The sequence below is a fragment of the Gobio gobio genome, assembly GCF_949357685.1.
Source record: "Gobio gobio genome assembly, chromosome: 24".
Taxonomy (NCBI): Eukaryota; Metazoa; Chordata; class Actinopteri; order Cypriniformes; family Gobionidae; genus Gobio; species Gobio gobio.
In genome coordinates, this window is record NC_137120.1 from 18,927,893 (window position 1) to 18,944,134 (window position 16,242).

The window sequence follows — 16,242 nt, forward strand, 5'->3', positions numbered from 1 at the left end:
TGCCTATCTGTATCTGTATAACTCCTGTGTCTCTATCAGTGATTAGATGCTTTCACAGATGTATAGTCCCTGAGCAGGTTTCAGGCCGCTCCTGGTGGACAGTCTGAAGGAAAACCAAGCTGCAGGGACACCACCGACTTTAGTTTTGACACAAAGGATTTCAGTAAAGTTAAAGGTCCCATATGGGAATGTCTCCTTCGTTATGGCACTGAACATGTAGAATGGCCTTGTTCACTTTCTGTGTAAGGCAGAGCTTGTTTGCTTATATCAAAACAAAATAACCAAGTGTAAAATAGTTGTTTGAAGCAGAGGACTTCAATCCTGCTCCTGGAGGGCCACTGTCCTGTAGAGACCAAACACACATGAGGACCAGCTAATCAAGCTCTTGAGGACTGTTTGACAGTCAAAAGCAAGTCTGAAGGATCATGCTTGAAGACCTCTGATTTAAAGTACACATTTGCCACCCAGTGGTGACACCTGCTAACTACAGCACAGCAAATTACATTTCACAAATGGGCTATGACCAAATACTACATATATTAAAGGAGCTTTTCACTTTTTACTTTCTATCCTATTTACTTTTTTCATCCTGCGGTTCAGGGCTATGGTTGGTAGCAAAACTTACTTTAAAAAAAGTGATACTAAATGTATAAATAAATTGAAACATGAAATGTGACACACACTTTTTAAATGCTTTGCTGAATTAATATAATATATCAAGAGATAGTTCACCCAAAAATTAAAATGACCCCATGATTTACTCACCCTCAAGCCATCCTAGGTGTATATGACTTTCTTCTTTCTGGTGAACACAATCAGAGTTATATTAATTCATATCCTGGCTCTTCCAATCTTTATAATGGCAGTGAATGGGGGTTGAGATTTTGAAGCCCAAAAAAGTGCATCCATCCATTATAAAAGTGCTACACACGGCTCCGGAGGGTTAAAAAAGGCGTAGTGAAGCGAAGTGTTTGTGTAAGAAAAATATCCATATTTTCAATGATTTAAAAATAATAACTCGAGGCATGACGTTTTGATGAGCGTGGAAGCAGAGAGGATAGAGCAAAACAAAACACTGGTCATGAATTAGAAGTCTAAAACGAGAATTTTTAAAATCAATATAAAAGATGAAATGTTTGTTGCCCAGCCCAATTAGTTTGAAGCGTAAGAGGGGTCAAAGCTCACACTACTTTACATCGCCTAAGAGGTCACTCTTTTGATGTAAGTTGACTTGCATATAGGCCGTCTGCTGGAAGCTAGTAATAGTAGTTTAAATATGGATATTTTTCTCACACAAACCCATTGCTTTGCTTCAAAAGGTCTCCGGTTGCCCACCGGAGCCGTATGGCGTATATGATGGATGGATGCATTTTTTTGGACTTCAAAATCAGGGCCGCCATTCACTGCCATGATAATGCTCGGAAGAGCAATGGTATTTTTTTTTTATATAACTCCAATGGTGTTAGTCTGAAAAAAGAAAGTCATATCATGCAATCATGGGGTAATTTTTGTTTTTTTTGGGGTGAACTATCCGTTTAAATTATTATAATTTTTTTTGTCATTGGGTCTCTAATAATTACTAGGATGTTTCTTATGAGAAATACATTAGTCATTCCTCCAAGGAGTGCTTGATGGCTCAGAAAACGACCATTTTGTATATTTAAAAGAAAAACAAACAAAAAAAAACTTTTTTTTGTTTTCATATCCGCTAATGTTTCAAGATATGTAAATGGACTGCATTTATATAGCGCTTTTAACAGACCAATGGCCATCCAAAGCGCTTTACACATTGCCTCACATTCACCCATTCACACACCGACGGCGGTGTCAGCCATGCAAGGCGCCATCCAGCTCGTCGGGAGCAGCTGGGGTTAGGTGTCTTGCTCATGGTCTTGCACCTACATGAACCACTGAACCACTGCCGCCCCATGTCTACAATTCTGATTTGAAGAAAAACAAACGTCAACCATTCATATTCCTGAAAGTAGCATTTACACAAAATAATAAAAAACGTCAGAAAGCATAACAAAAATCTACCCGCTTATCCAGCAGCTGTCAGTTTCTCTCGTTTCACTGCGCATGCGCCCGTCTTCAACATGGCGGCCCCCATGAAACTGCAGTGTCTTGATGACTTTCCATCACATATTCATCCTCTACACGTGCTTATCAACAAATCACAATTCACTCAGAAGTTTCCAGACTACACTGAGTCCACATACGCGCTGTTATTTTCATCGACGGACCAGCAGTCACCCTCTAATCGGGGCTTTTTGGTTTGCGCTCACATCACTCCAGAGGAAGAGACCGATGTAAACAATCACACGTGTCTCGCTGTTTATGCCAGCAGATCTTTCCTCAAACACTACGGATTGAAGGAGCATTCACTGGGAACGGTTCGTCCACAGTCCCTGCTGCCTTTAAAAAAGATTGTGCTCGGTGCTCGGACGAAACAGAGCTTTAAATGGGCTTCTTCAGAGAAGTTCTGCAATGGTCTGCTGGTCCTGGCGTCCTGTCCCGGACAGACTCTCCTGGCGAGGCAGGGCGACACGCTTCTGATCCCCTACCATCATTTACTGGGGGAAGAAGCCGCGCATGCGCAGATGTCAGATGTGCTGGTGCTGGAGTGTACCCCTGTCAGCCAGGGAATGATCACAGTGGACACGAGTGTGGTGGTGTCAGACTGCAGAGATCTGGACCTGACCAACACCTCCATCACCAGCAGACTGTCAGCTTCCTCCCTCTTCGTCTCTGATTTCGCCCAGTATGCCATCAGTTTGAGTTCTGCCAGCTCTCTGCTCAACAGCAAAGTATTGGACTTCAGTGCTTTTTTACAGGCTCTTGAATGCAGACTTGACATCCGGGTCGTTGATGTCTCAGATCTCCAGAAACCAGGAGGAATTCTGTCCAGACTAGAGCCGGATGAATGCTTGGACATTGACAGCACTGTTTTCGTGAGCAAGAGCTTGTTACTGAAGCTGGGTGTGTTTAACAGGGAGTGGGTCATTGCGTCCATCCCAACAGACAAGGTCAAGAAGTCGCCTCTGGCTCAGAGTCCTGTCCCCGGACAGTGTGAGAGCAGCTGTAAAGTCCCCTATAAGAGGCCGGGACGGGTTCATCTGGCTTCTGTCAAAGCCTTTGACACGGTTAGACAAGACATGGATGGAAATGACAATGTGGGCTTGATTTCAGCAGTTCAGTGGTTTAACCTGTCAGGTGGGATGACAGTGCCTGTCGGAAATAAGGCCATCAAAATTAAGGTGAAGATATCTGGAATGATTCTGATAGTGATCATCAACAGATTTGAGTTTAAAAATATTAAATTCACTAGTTCATCGCAATATTACTATTAAGATTTGATATTACTATTAACATTTGACGAATTTGAAATTCTTTCATCACTTGGTTTGAGATGAGAACGTTTTGCTAACATTCCCATTAAGGTATGAAAATATTATTTCTGAATAGGAGTGTAACGATACCGTCATGTCACGATTCAATACATATCACAATACTGAACTCAGAACTTTGACGAATTTAAAATCATTTCATCACTTGGTTTGAGATGAGAACGTTTTGCTAACATTCCCATTAAGGTATGAAAATATTATTTCTGAATAGGAGTGTAACGATACCGTCATGTCACGATTCAATACATATCACAATACTGAACTCAGGAGACAATTTAATTGCGATACTCCAAGACATGGTAAACGGTTAACAAATAACGTACTGTTGATTAAAATGCTAAAGTTGGTTTTATATTTAAAATAATGTAGGACACTTTTTACCCACAAATATTCCCCCATTGCATTATTATAAATTATATTCAACATTATATATAGTAGTTTAATGTAGTAATGTGAATTTTTTCACACTGTAATTTTCACTTTGGCTGAACTATACATAATACAGATTGTCACTATCCTATAATATATACATATTGTTGCGTTTTTGTATTGCGATATATTGTTACACACCTATTTCTGACATCCATATTTTTTAATGTTTTAAATACATTTTTTTCTTGGTTATATAAACGTTAAGGAAACATTCCATTGTATCATTCTTCAAACGTTAGTTTTAAATGTTCTCTAAACATTCTGAAACAAATAATAATGTTTTAAAAATGTTAGTTGAGTGTTCAACTAAAACATTTCAGAAAAAAAAAGGAATATATATGACTATAAGAACGATATTTGCGCTAACATTTTGAGAACATTATTAAAGACCAGATAACTTTGAATGAACGTTCTAATAACGTTACTGGAAGAAGTTCAGGAAAACCTTGACAGAACGTCAGCTAAAGTTCTGAGAACGTTCCCACATTGTTTCAAAGCAGCCTTAAGGCCCGTGCACACCGGGACGATTTTTGCGCATCTTTGTGTTCACACCATAGACTGTAAAAAAAATACGGACGTAGTGTCCGTGACGTCACCCATAGGATTCTGAAGAGCAGTTTTGAAGCGTAAAGTAGGGTCGAGCTGGCCGTTGCCGGCGTCACTCCCGGATAATAGAAAATGGGCAAAGAGGCGGGACGTGGTTAGAGCTGAGGTGACGCAATGACTTACAGACAGCAGATAAATGGCTATCCACCTGTCACTCAAAGTGGCCACGCCCTTAATTATGCAGAACTTTAAGGCTTTATATAATGTAAACGAATGAGTTATAAAAAATTCACCCCCCTCACAGTTGTCATGAAGGGCAAAATTAGCCGTATAGGCCAAAACCACAATTTGTACCAGGCTGTAAACATGTTTTTTTCCTGGTGTAAAGTTGGGCATTTTGGAGCTCAATGAGATTCTGCTCCCTTCTGGAGCCTGTCTCTAGTGGCCAGTCGATGAATTGCAGTTTAAGTCACTTCCGTATTGGCTTCAAGAGAAACTGCGGGAGGTTGCCGCTTGGTTCCCACCCAAGCGATTTTCACTGGCGATTTGCCGAGTGAACATGCAAATTCAGTAGATGGCGCTCCCGGTACACAAGGTGGTGCTGCGCCACTTTAAGCTTCTGACACTCGCTTGTCACACAGAAGAAGAAGAGAGACAGTATTTACGTGCTTGCCAAAACCGTTCACACACTTTTTTTCTAACGGGCAAGCAGCATTAGCAGCTCATCTTCTTTTGTCTACTTACTTCCTCTTCGTCGTATCAGTGTGTGCTCGGCAAGACCGTTTTGTGCTTGAGTGCCACCAAGTCATGTTTTACTGTAACTTCAGCAGCTCCAGGCACGTGAACTAAAGCGCTGATCTCATTGGTTGGCAAATTTTTAACCCGCTGCGTCAAAACAAAAAAACTAACCCAAGGCGTTTTTTAAAAATGACGCTTTTACACCTGCCATTTTGTGCGTCGGTGTGCACACTCACATTGGCCCCCTTTGTTTAGTAACGAAGCGTTAAACGTAGGCGATAAACGCGTGCAAAAATTGTCCCGGTGTGAACAGGCCTTCACAGTAATTCATGATGTTAATATATAATATCTTAAAGGTGGAGTAAGTGATTTTTGATAAATACTATTGATATTTGAAATAACCAAAACAAACACGCCCCAACCCAAAAGGATCACGTCCCATCTTGATAGCTCCGCCCCCAAATTCACAAACACGCTATGTAGCACAGGCACCTCCCCCTTGTCTCGCGTAGCCAGAGCTTCAGACTGACGGCAGAAGGTCTGGACTTTTGTTACGCGTCATGTTTAGGGGCGTTAAACATGTAAAGTCGATGTCCCTGCAATAACAGACCGGCGTCCATCTAGAAATTATTTGTTCAAGAACGGTGTGCAAGTTTACTGCAACAAACGAGCCGCGAACTTCACATACTTTTGAAAATCCAGCCAATAATTGGTCCTGGTAATCGCTCATTGTTACAGTTGTAAACACGACGGCGCTCTTCTTCAACGTGAGGGTTTGGAGTCGTGGCATTTGTTTCTAGGCGGACCGTTAAAGAACGCAACACGCATCTGGAGGACATCCTGTAGAATTCAACTTATCAGATGACTTCTAAACTCCTAAAGTGTTCCCAGAAAAGTGTGCCATATGCATCAGACGTTCAGCCAACGGTCCGTGGATGTGACGTCTGAGGCTGAGACTACCTTCCCCCTAAAGAGTGGACGTGCCCCTTACTGCCGATTGGCTACAAGGGTTTTGGCACTTGGTCCAATCCACTTTCAACAGATTTTCTCAGAAATCTCTTACTATACCCTTAATATCTTCATGCTTTATAGTCGCATTTAGCTGATTAGAGCTGGACGATATAGTTTACATTTTGTGATAATAAACAATCAAGCAGTTAATATTTGCTAAAATATACCAATTGACCAAAAACAGCTCTGCTTATTGATCTTAAATGGCCAGATATCGTTCAGTTTATCGTCTCTGACTATATGGTGATATTCAGGGAGGTCTGATGGCCGATCATGTGACCGGATGTGCAATTTTTTGTAACTTGATTCAAGCAGAGGTGGAATAAGGTGTCACGGCACACAGAGTCGCTGATGTCGGCGAGCGCATGTCGATCTGCAGCACCGGCGTTTGCTAAAGAGCTGCACATTGAAGCCGTCATATCCCCCGACTACGGCTCGCACGGGCCCTTCGACAGCATTCTCTACAAACACTTCAGCACACCCAGGTGCTCAGAGATCATTTCAGCCATTCATCAGTAGACTTTCTTTATCATTCTGTTTTTCCTGAATGTTGTGTTTGTTTTCAGGCTTGTTCAGCAGGGGAATATATTGGGAATCCCTTCGGAAGGACATCCAGATCTTATAGAGAACAGCTCTGAAGGAATCCTCAGCTGCAGGTGTATTTTCTTTAATCTTTGCATGAAACTCAAGTTGGCGTTGCTATAGTTGTTTCTACCGTATTGTGACGTATAACCAGGTGAAACGGCTTCTGGAACAAGAAAAAATATAGGGCGGGCGTGATTTTGAGGGAATTGATTGGATGGTTGTGGTTTGCTATTGGTGGATCTAATGTGAGTGACAGGTTGCCCCGACTCGTCATCAGAGAATAGATGTCACTGCAAGAGTGAGAAGTTATTCTGATTCAAGATTACGAGACGTGTGCATTTATAATAAATACTGCAATATTCTATAAAAAAATAAGATTGGTCAATTTTGATTTCATGGTGACTTTAATGATCTTTGAATGTGATTTGCAGGTGGCCAGTGCTGTATTTCAAAGTAAAGCAGGTGTGTGGTTTTTCTGCTGAGGAGGAAGAGGTTTCTTCATATCTGGCTGATTCCAGTCACACTTCACTATACATGGTAAGAAATAAAGACATTCACATTCACGGGAGTCCGAATCTTCTGTACAGTTCTCATATGTAGACTCAAGCTTTGATTGGCTGTCCACAGGGAGGCTCCGCCCACAGTCTGTCTCCCTGCTCTGTTCTGCCGAAGGGTTTGTCTTTCTGGACGAGTCTCTGTCCTCCTGGTCTGTCTGGCACTGTGGAGCAACTGCTCACTATCATCCAGCCGCACCTCACTGAAAGGTACAGATGCTTGTTTCCGCATAGTTCAGTCTTACAATTATGACTTGTAAATTGCGACTTTACAAAAAAGTGACAATTCTGAGATTTGTTTTTTGAAATTCTGAGAAATGAACTCGCAATTCTGACTTTTTTTTCTTGCAATTACAAGTTTATTTCACGCAATTCTGACTTTATAACTATTTCTGCTGTATTTATGACAAAGCTGCTTGTGTTGAAAATGTACAGCATGTACATTGTATATTCAATAAAAACAATAGTAATTAAGGAGGAAAAATTTAAATATGCTTTCGGTGGTGGACAGGGGTCAGAATGGTAACCCTGACTGGTCTGTGGCTATGCAGTCCCATACGCAACAAACTGTGATGCACTGTGTATTCTGACACCTTTCTATCAGAACCAGAATTAACTTCTTGAGCAATTTGAGCTACAGTAGCTCGTCTGTTTGATCGGACCACACGTCCGCATTTTTGGAGATGCTCTGACCCAGTCCTCTAGCCATCACAATTTGGCCCTTGTCAAACTCGCTCAAAACTTTGAGGACAAAACTTGCTGCCTAAGGTGCCGTGATGAAGAGATAATCAGTGTTATTCACTACACCTTAATGTCATAATGTAATGCCTGATTGGTATATATTACTTGAATGCTGAGGTGACAAGATGTTACTTTACATATATATTTTAAACATTATTGTATTGCAGTTCTCTTACATTAAATCGAGGCTGTTCAGTTCTTTTGATGGGTCCGAACGGCAGTGGTAAAGTTACAGCGGTGAAAGCAGCTAGCAGGAGGCTACATCTGCATCTGATGAAGGTTATCTGAGATTTTTCTTTGTTATTTCTCTTGAGTCTTGTGTTTTTCTGCAGTTATGAGCATCAAAATCATAAGTTCTCTGTCTCATGAAGCGCACAGGAAAAACAATTGATTCTGGTAGAGTTTGATTTTAGCATGTCGCTAAGCTAATAAAAACGACGCTCTAAAAACACAGAACACAAATATTGGGTGAAATTGTGCATTTTAATAATATCATTTAACTATTTTAATTTATACAGGGAGTGCAGAATTATTAGGCACGTTGATTTTCTGATCATATTTTTTTTCCAGGCACATTTGACCAATTCCAAACCACAGTAATCCTAATAACTACTATTGATTTAGTATTTAATAATGTATAAGTGATATATAATTGTTCATGAAGGCTGGAAATGAAAATCACCTTATATTCAGGTGTGCAGAATTATTAGGCATGTTTTCTTTTAAAGATAAATTGAGCCAAAAAAGAGATTTAACTCAGACTGAAAAGTCAAAAAGTATTAAATGCCCATGAGAAGGATGCAATACTAATGCAATACTAGACATTGCAGTTAAGGCATGACCATTGGACAGTGAAATGCTCGTTGGGTCAGCAGGGTCAGACAAAAACATGTGGTGAAGAAAAGACACCTATTAACTGCAAAAGAATTAAGAATTAAGGTGAAGAATTAAGGGTGAAACCATCAGGAACCCTTTAGTCTCCAGCGCCACCATTTTCCAAAGCTGCAACCTACCTGGAGTCTCCAGAAGTGCAAGGTGTCAGGATCTCAGAGACTTCAGTTAGGTAAAGAATCCTAAAAAATGACCCCCACTAAATAAGAATCACAAGCTGAAGTGTTGTAAAATACATGAAGCCTGCTTTTTTATAGGCTTTATAGGTTTTATAGGTTGAGAATGACTCTTGAAGGACCAGCACCACATCCTCTAGTACCACTGTTTGAAGAATTCATCTTCCAGAATCTGGCAGTACGTTTTGGGAGTTCATTTTAGTCCATCCTGAAGTCCGTTTTGCAGAGATGGACTAAAAATGAACTCCCAAAACGTACTGCCAGATTCTGGAAGAAGAATTCTTCAAACAGTGGTACTAGAGGATATGGTGCTGGTCCTTCAAGAGTCACTCTCAACCTATCTGTCCATAAAGCCTATAAAAAAACCTTCTTCATGTATTTTACAACACTTCAGCTTGTGATTCTTATTTAGTGGGGGTCATTTTTTAGGATTCTTTACCTAACTGAAGTCTCTGAGATCCTGACACCTTGCACTTCTGGAGACTCCAGGTAGGTTGCAGCCTTGGGAAATGGTGGCGCTGGAGACTAAAGGGTTCCTGATGGTTTCACCCTTAATTCTTCACCTTAATTCTTAATTCTTTTGCAGTTAACAGGTGTTTTTTCTTCACCACCTGTTTTTGTCAGATCCTGCTGACCCAATAAGCATTTCACTGTCCAATGGTCATGCCTTAACTGCAATGTCTAGTATTGCATTAGTATTGCATCTTTCTCATGGGCATTTAATACTTTTTGACTTTTCAGTCTGAGTTAAATCTCTTTTTTGGCTCAATTTATCTGTAAAAGAAAACATGCCTAATAATTCTGCACACCTGAATATAAGGTGATTTTCATTTCCAGCCTTCATGAACAATTATACATCACTTATACATTATTAAATACTAAATCAATAGTAGTTATTAGGATTACTGTGGTTTGGAATTGGTCAAATGTGCCTGGAAAAAAAATATGATCAGAAAATCAACGTGCCTAATAATTCTGCACTCCCTGTAGTTTTATGCACTCAATTAAATAATGTGATATTTTTAGATATTTTTAGATATTTTTATTTTCTAGAATTCAACCCCACAACTTATTTAGTTATCTCTTTAAGTTATGTTTTTTCTTTTTCTCACATTGTACTATTTTATTCCCTCATTCTAGTTAAATCATGGCCACGTTTTACTAATTATTTCTTAATTTTTACTCAATTGTTTCTTCATTTTAGTTAAATCATGGCCACGTTGTAGCAACTTGTTGCCATGATTTAACTAGGTTACAATGAGGAAACGTGTGTCACACTGCTGACTCATATTACGGCCATATTAAATGGTCTAATGTTATGACTAGAGTTGTAAATGTGGCTGTATGTTCCTGCTCATGTTTGCAGGTGGACTGCGTCACTCTCTGCGCCGACACTGCAGCTGCGTGCGAGGCTAAGATGAAGTCTGTCTTTGAGAGAGCAGAGCTCCATCACCCATGTGTTCTGTTGCTAAGAAACCTGCAGCTGCTCGGCCAACCGCGGGATGGCACTGAGACGGACTCCAGGGTCACGTCCTCCCTCTGCCAGCTCGTAGCAGCTGTTCATGCCAGGTGAGGCACCAACATGCCAAACACGTGTAGCATAAATGGAAATGGGGAAAGGTAAATTCTTCTGGTATATCACCCACCCTCACCTTCTCCTCTTCTTTTGCAGTGTGGTTGTGGTGGGATCTGTGAGCAGCCAGAGAGAGTTGTCCTCAGATGTGATGGCAGCGTTTGTGCACCAGGTGGCGATAGAGAGTCTGTCTGAGGAGCAGCGGAGGACGATGCTGTCCAGCCTCAGTGAGGACCTGCTGTTGGGAAAAGATGTCAATCTGAGCAAGATAGCCAAACAGACAGCTGTGAGACAACTGACTGATCATCCATCTCATCTGTGCAGTCAGATTGACCACATGCACATTTTTTAATACACATTTCTGGTCAAACTGCTAATAGTTTATTTGAACATATTATTGTAAAGAAGAAAATGTTTGTAAATGTGTAAATTGCTGTGCTTTCAATGGAAATTGCTGCATTATATCACATGTTGACTTTGTTTCTGTGTTGTTTCTGTAGGGTTTTGTTTTAGGAGATCTTTGCGCCCTTCTTACCAACGCTGGAAAAGCCGCTCACAGAAGACTTCTGAAGACATAGTAAGTCTTTACTCAGCTGCACTCAGTCACTCATGGTTTTTGTTCCAGAAACTGGCGTGATGTTTTTGGTGTGTAGTTTTCCAGAAGCAGCAAGTGAACAGGAAGAGGAGGATCTATGTGTGTCTGGGGTGAGCGTGACGTCTGAAGACTTCAGCACGGCACTGGACGTCCTGCAAGAGGCGCATTCACACGCCATTGGAGCGCCAAAAGTACAGTTGCCTTGTTTTTCTTTCTTTGAGGCCTTTGTAGAAAAGAAGAACTCTTTAGCATACTAAAAAACAGGGCTTATTACGAAATAATATACTTTTGAAAATAATATATGGTTACACTTTATTTTAAAGTTTATTTGTTACAATGTAATTATACATTTAAGTACTGAGTAATAATAATTAACTACATGTACTTATACAGGGTTAGGATTAGGGTTTGGTTTATGGTTAGTTTTATGCATAATTTACTGTTATTAATATAGTAACTACATGTAACACACCGATCAGGCATAACATTATGATCACCTTCCTAATATTGTGTTGGTCCCCCTTTTGCTGCAAAAACAGCCCTGACCCATTGAGGCATGGACTCCACTAGACTCTTGAAGGTGTGCCGTGGTATCTGGCACCAAGATGTTAGCAGCAGATCCTTTAAGTCCTATAAGTTGTGAATGTGAGGTACAGTAGCTTGTCTATTTGATCAAACCACACGAGCCAGCCTTCGCTCCCCACGTGCATCAATGAGCCTTGGCCGCCCATGACCCTGTCACTGGTTCACCACTGTTCCTTCCTTTGACCACTTTTGATAGATACTGACCACTGCAGACCGGGAACACCCCCTAAGAGATGCAGTCGTCTAGCCATCACAGTTTGGCCCTTGTCAAACTCGCTCAAATCCTTATGCTTGACCATTTTTCATGCTTCTAACATATCAACTTTGAGGACAAAATGTTCACTTGCTGCCTAATATATCCCACTCACTAACAGGTGCCGTGATGAAGAGATAATCACTTTTAGTCATTAGTCAGATATCACTTTTGGTCATAATGTTATACCTGCTCTGTGTATATTGTCTATGAAATATACTTAAAGTTACTGCTGACTGTACTGACAAGCATTTATGGTCAACTAAAATATACATTAATGTAATTTCTATTGAAACTTTAATACATTTAAAATTTACTTTTTTACTCAAATTATAATAAATTACTTGGAAAAAAAAGTGTACTTCTTTAAAACACAACAAAAGATTATTAAAACAAAAATTAAAAATGTACTTTAAAGTAAAACTTTTTTTGACATTATTACAAAGTGCACTTTTTAAAAGTATACTTAAGTTTGTTATGAAACATAGTCATGAAAATGACTCTTTAACTACACTTAAGTTGCATTTTATTTAATAAATATTACATTTGGCCAGAATCTACTTTACATATACCAGTAAAGTAATTTAAAGATATACTTTTAAGATTTGAAGTACATTACAAGTGCACATTCAATACACTTATAAGCTCTTCTTTTTTTCACACAGGTATTTTCATGTTTAAATAGCTTTAACAAATTGTGTTCTTAAAGTCCTAAAAGTTCACACAGAGATGTCAATTCTGTCATAATTTTCTTAACTAGCTGTAAAATCTGATGCATCAGAGCTGTGATTGCGTCTTAAGGCTCAGGGTTTGTCCTTTCTTCTGTCTCAGATCCCGTCAGTGAGATGGCAGGACGTCGGTGGTCTGCAGCAGGTTAAGAAGGAGATTCTGGACACGATTCAGCTTCCTCTGGAGCATCCAGAGCTGCTCTCGCTGGGGCTGCGGCGCTCTGGTCTGCTGCTCTATGGGCCGCCTGGCACTGGAAAAACTCTGCTGGCTAAAGCCGTGGCCACCGAATGTACCATGACCTTCCTCAGGTGAGTATGTGAGAAGTATTCAATGCCGTGAGAGTGCAGTGTAACAAACTGAATGAAAATGCTTCCATGTAATGAATGTGTCTGGTGTTTGTTTTCAGTGTGAAGGGTCCTGAACTCATCAACATGTACGTTGGCCAGAGTGAAGAGAACATTCGAGAGGGTAAGAGTAACCACATAAACTACCCATCTCAGTCTAGTCATCCATTTGAGCTGATTTCCACTATATTGGGTCACACTTTAGTTTAGGGTCAAATTCTCTACTCTTCTTAACTAACTATTAACTACGAGTTTTGCCTCAATACACTCCTAATTACTGCTTATTAATAGTTAGTAAGGTAGTTGTTAAGTTTAGGTATTGAGTAGGATTAAGGGATGTAGAATATGGTCATAAGGTATTAATATGTACTTTATAAGTATTAAAAAACAGCCAATATCCTAGTAATATGCATGCTGATAAGCAACTAGTTAATAGTGAGAATTGAACCCTAAACTAAAGTGTTAGCATTTATTGTATTGAGCTTGTTAACGTTTCCCTCTCTGTCTCCCTCAGTGTTCAGTAAGGCCAGAACTGCTGCTCCCTGTATTATTTTCTTTGATGAGCTGGACTCTTTGGCTCCTAATAGAGGCCACAGTGGAGACTCAGGAGGGGTGATGGACAGGTCAGCATCACAAAACCTTAACACTACACCACATGTGCAGATTGTTGCTGTTAAAGTAAAAAAAAAGTAACAACACTAGTTTTTCTTCAGTATAAAGGGCCGGTCACACAACACTTTTCGTTCCATTCACTTTCATACAAAGGCTGGTGACTGGAAACGCAAGCTGATGGGAAGATAATTGCACAAGTTTCACATTTTCACATTTCCTGATCTGCAAATTTGTATCACGGCGAAGATGTGTGTCCAATAGAAGATTAAGTCGCGGCGCAACCTCTGAAGTAAAATAATGCACATTTTCAAAACAGCTTGCCAAAGTGAACTTTACAGAAAAGTTTTCCCCTTCGAACTACCATTGGTCCATGGTGATAATGTAATAGGTGGGTGTGGCTGTGAGGCTTCGCCTTCTTTGAGGTGAAAACCTATTAAGTTTTCATTCTAATTGAAAGAGACACCGGTTTTTAATCGTTAATACTGTAAAGCTGCTTGCGTTTAAACAATCTATTGTATAAAGTGCTATATAAATAAAAGTGATGTGACTTGTGTAACGTAGCTGACGTGGAGCAGACGAAGACAATGATGTAGCGAACCAGTGAAAATCCAAGAACATGAAACTATGAACAAAATCCAGCATGTGAAACAAACCATAAACCGGAACCAAAACGTAACTAGGCAATAAAGAGACAGCAACTGACTTCAGTATACAACAAAGTTGCATGGCACACAAAATGGCTTATGCTGCGTTCATGGCGTGTTGTAATTACGTAGTTTTGAGATGACAACACGTGACATTCTATTCGGAGCCATTCACATCCTCGGACTGGGAATTATGCGTTTCTATGGCAACATGGCCAGGTACAACGGTCACATGGTACAAGTAGGAGCTCTCAGAAAATTCCCATCTTACAAGCTGTTACAACATGGCATGAATGCAACTGTTACGTCCCAAAATAGGGACCAACATAAAGAGCCATTCAGAAAAAAATCGCAAAGGCCAGGACAATACAAATATTACATTTATTAAATAAAACTTAAAATAAGGACAGGTGAGCTAACTAATCTAAACTACAACTCGGAGTAAATGCTTTCCTAACTCTTGAGAAACAAAAGAATACACACAAAAGAATCTTCCGGGTCAGCTAACTTACCTATGTTTTCCCTCTATTCTAATATAACTAAAACAAAACTCACCATCCTGTACAAAAGAAAAGGAAAAAACAAACTCCAAACCCACAAACAACAGATTTCCTGAGGTAGGCCAAAACTGAAGAGCCACCAGCAGCTCTTAAATAGGCAGAGGCCTCAGGTGTTAGGAATAATCAGGCTCCACCCCCATCCAATTGGCAACTATTCTCAGAAAGAAAAGAGAAAACAAGAGAAAGAGCAGGGGCTCGTAACACAACATGAAATACAGGACTATAGGGATCACATAACAAAAACAACCAATGAGAACAAGACACAAGAAACAAGGGAACCAATCAGAACATGACACATAAGACAAGGGAGGCACAAGACATCATCACATGAGGGCAAGTAGGTCACATGACAAGAACCAGGAAACATGCCTGAGACAAAATTACAAATTAAAGACATGAAAACATGAACTAAAACCCAAACCAACATGACAACTTGACTGGAGTGCCAAATCGCAGAGCTGGTGCAAACATCCATATCTCTATAATCAAATGCTTTCTTAACTGCTGTTTTCTCAAATCAAGTCAAGTCTCCTTTATTTATATAGCGCTTTTTACAATACAGATTTCAAAGCTGCTTTGCAGTGATAATAGGAAAATTATGCAACAAAGTTTGTTTCGGCTGTACAGCCGCTCAGGAGAAAACAGTGATGTCATCGTCCAGCTCAGTTCAATTCTCATGTGGTGTCAACACAGGCAGGTCAGTAATATAGTTGAACATTTAGTGTCCCCAACTAAGCAAGCCAAAACCCAAAGGCAACGGTGGCAAGGAACCAAAACTCCTTCAGGTGACAGAAAAAACCTTGGAAGAAGCCAGGCTCACCGTTGTCATTTATGTTGTGGTTTTGTTTGTATGTTGTTATTGAGAGGAAAGCGCGCAGCACATATTTATATAATCATCTAAATGCCGTTTTCAGCAGTGCGAGTGGCGTTGGCATGTTTTCTGTGAGTATATTGGGGCTTTTATCCACACAAGCCACACAAGCTCTCTGTTGCAAGTTCTCTGTAGCAGTTTTAAAGGATTAGTTCACTTTAAAATGAAAATGACCCCATGATTTACTCACCCTCAAGCCATCCTAGGTGTATGTGACTTTCTTCTTTCTGTTGAACACAATCAGAGTTATATTAATAAATATCCTGATGTTTCCATTCTTTATAATGGCGGTGAACGGGCCCATGAGTTTGAACCTCGAAGAAGTGCATCTATCCATCATAAACATTCTCCACACAGCTCTGGGGGGTTAATAAAAGCGTTCTGAAGCGAATCTA

General features: G+C 40.2%; 1 protein-coding gene across 2 annotated transcripts in view; it reads left to right on the plus strand.

The window, feature by feature from the left end:
- Positions 1–2,076: 2,076 nt before the first annotated feature.
- The window catches only part of pex6 (peroxisomal biogenesis factor 6), a gene marked incomplete at its 5' end in the record, with an annotated part of 37,394 nt that continues 23,228 nt past the window's right edge, over positions 2,077–16,242 (plus strand). Inside the window, 13 exons of one of the 2 annotated variants that reach the window (XM_079807100.1) lie at positions 2,077–3,257; positions 6,450–6,619; positions 6,701–6,790; positions 7,151–7,256; positions 7,347–7,483; positions 8,182–8,293; positions 10,448–10,650; positions 10,754–10,940; positions 11,155–11,231; positions 11,308–11,440; positions 12,919–13,124; positions 13,223–13,284; positions 13,675–13,783. In XM_079807100.1, the coding sequence (XP_079663226.1) occupies positions 2,097–3,257; positions 6,450–6,619; positions 6,701–6,790; positions 7,151–7,256; positions 7,347–7,483; positions 8,182–8,293; positions 10,448–10,650; positions 10,754–10,940; positions 11,155–11,231; positions 11,308–11,440; positions 12,919–13,124; positions 13,223–13,284; positions 13,675–13,783 (2,753 nt within the window). The remainder of the gene's footprint in view (positions 3,258–6,449; positions 6,620–6,700; positions 6,791–7,150; positions 7,257–7,346; positions 7,484–8,181; positions 8,294–10,447; positions 10,651–10,753; positions 10,941–11,154; positions 11,232–11,307; positions 11,441–12,918; positions 13,125–13,222; positions 13,285–13,674; positions 13,784–16,242) is intronic. The other variant, XM_079807101.1, reaches the window with a different exon arrangement.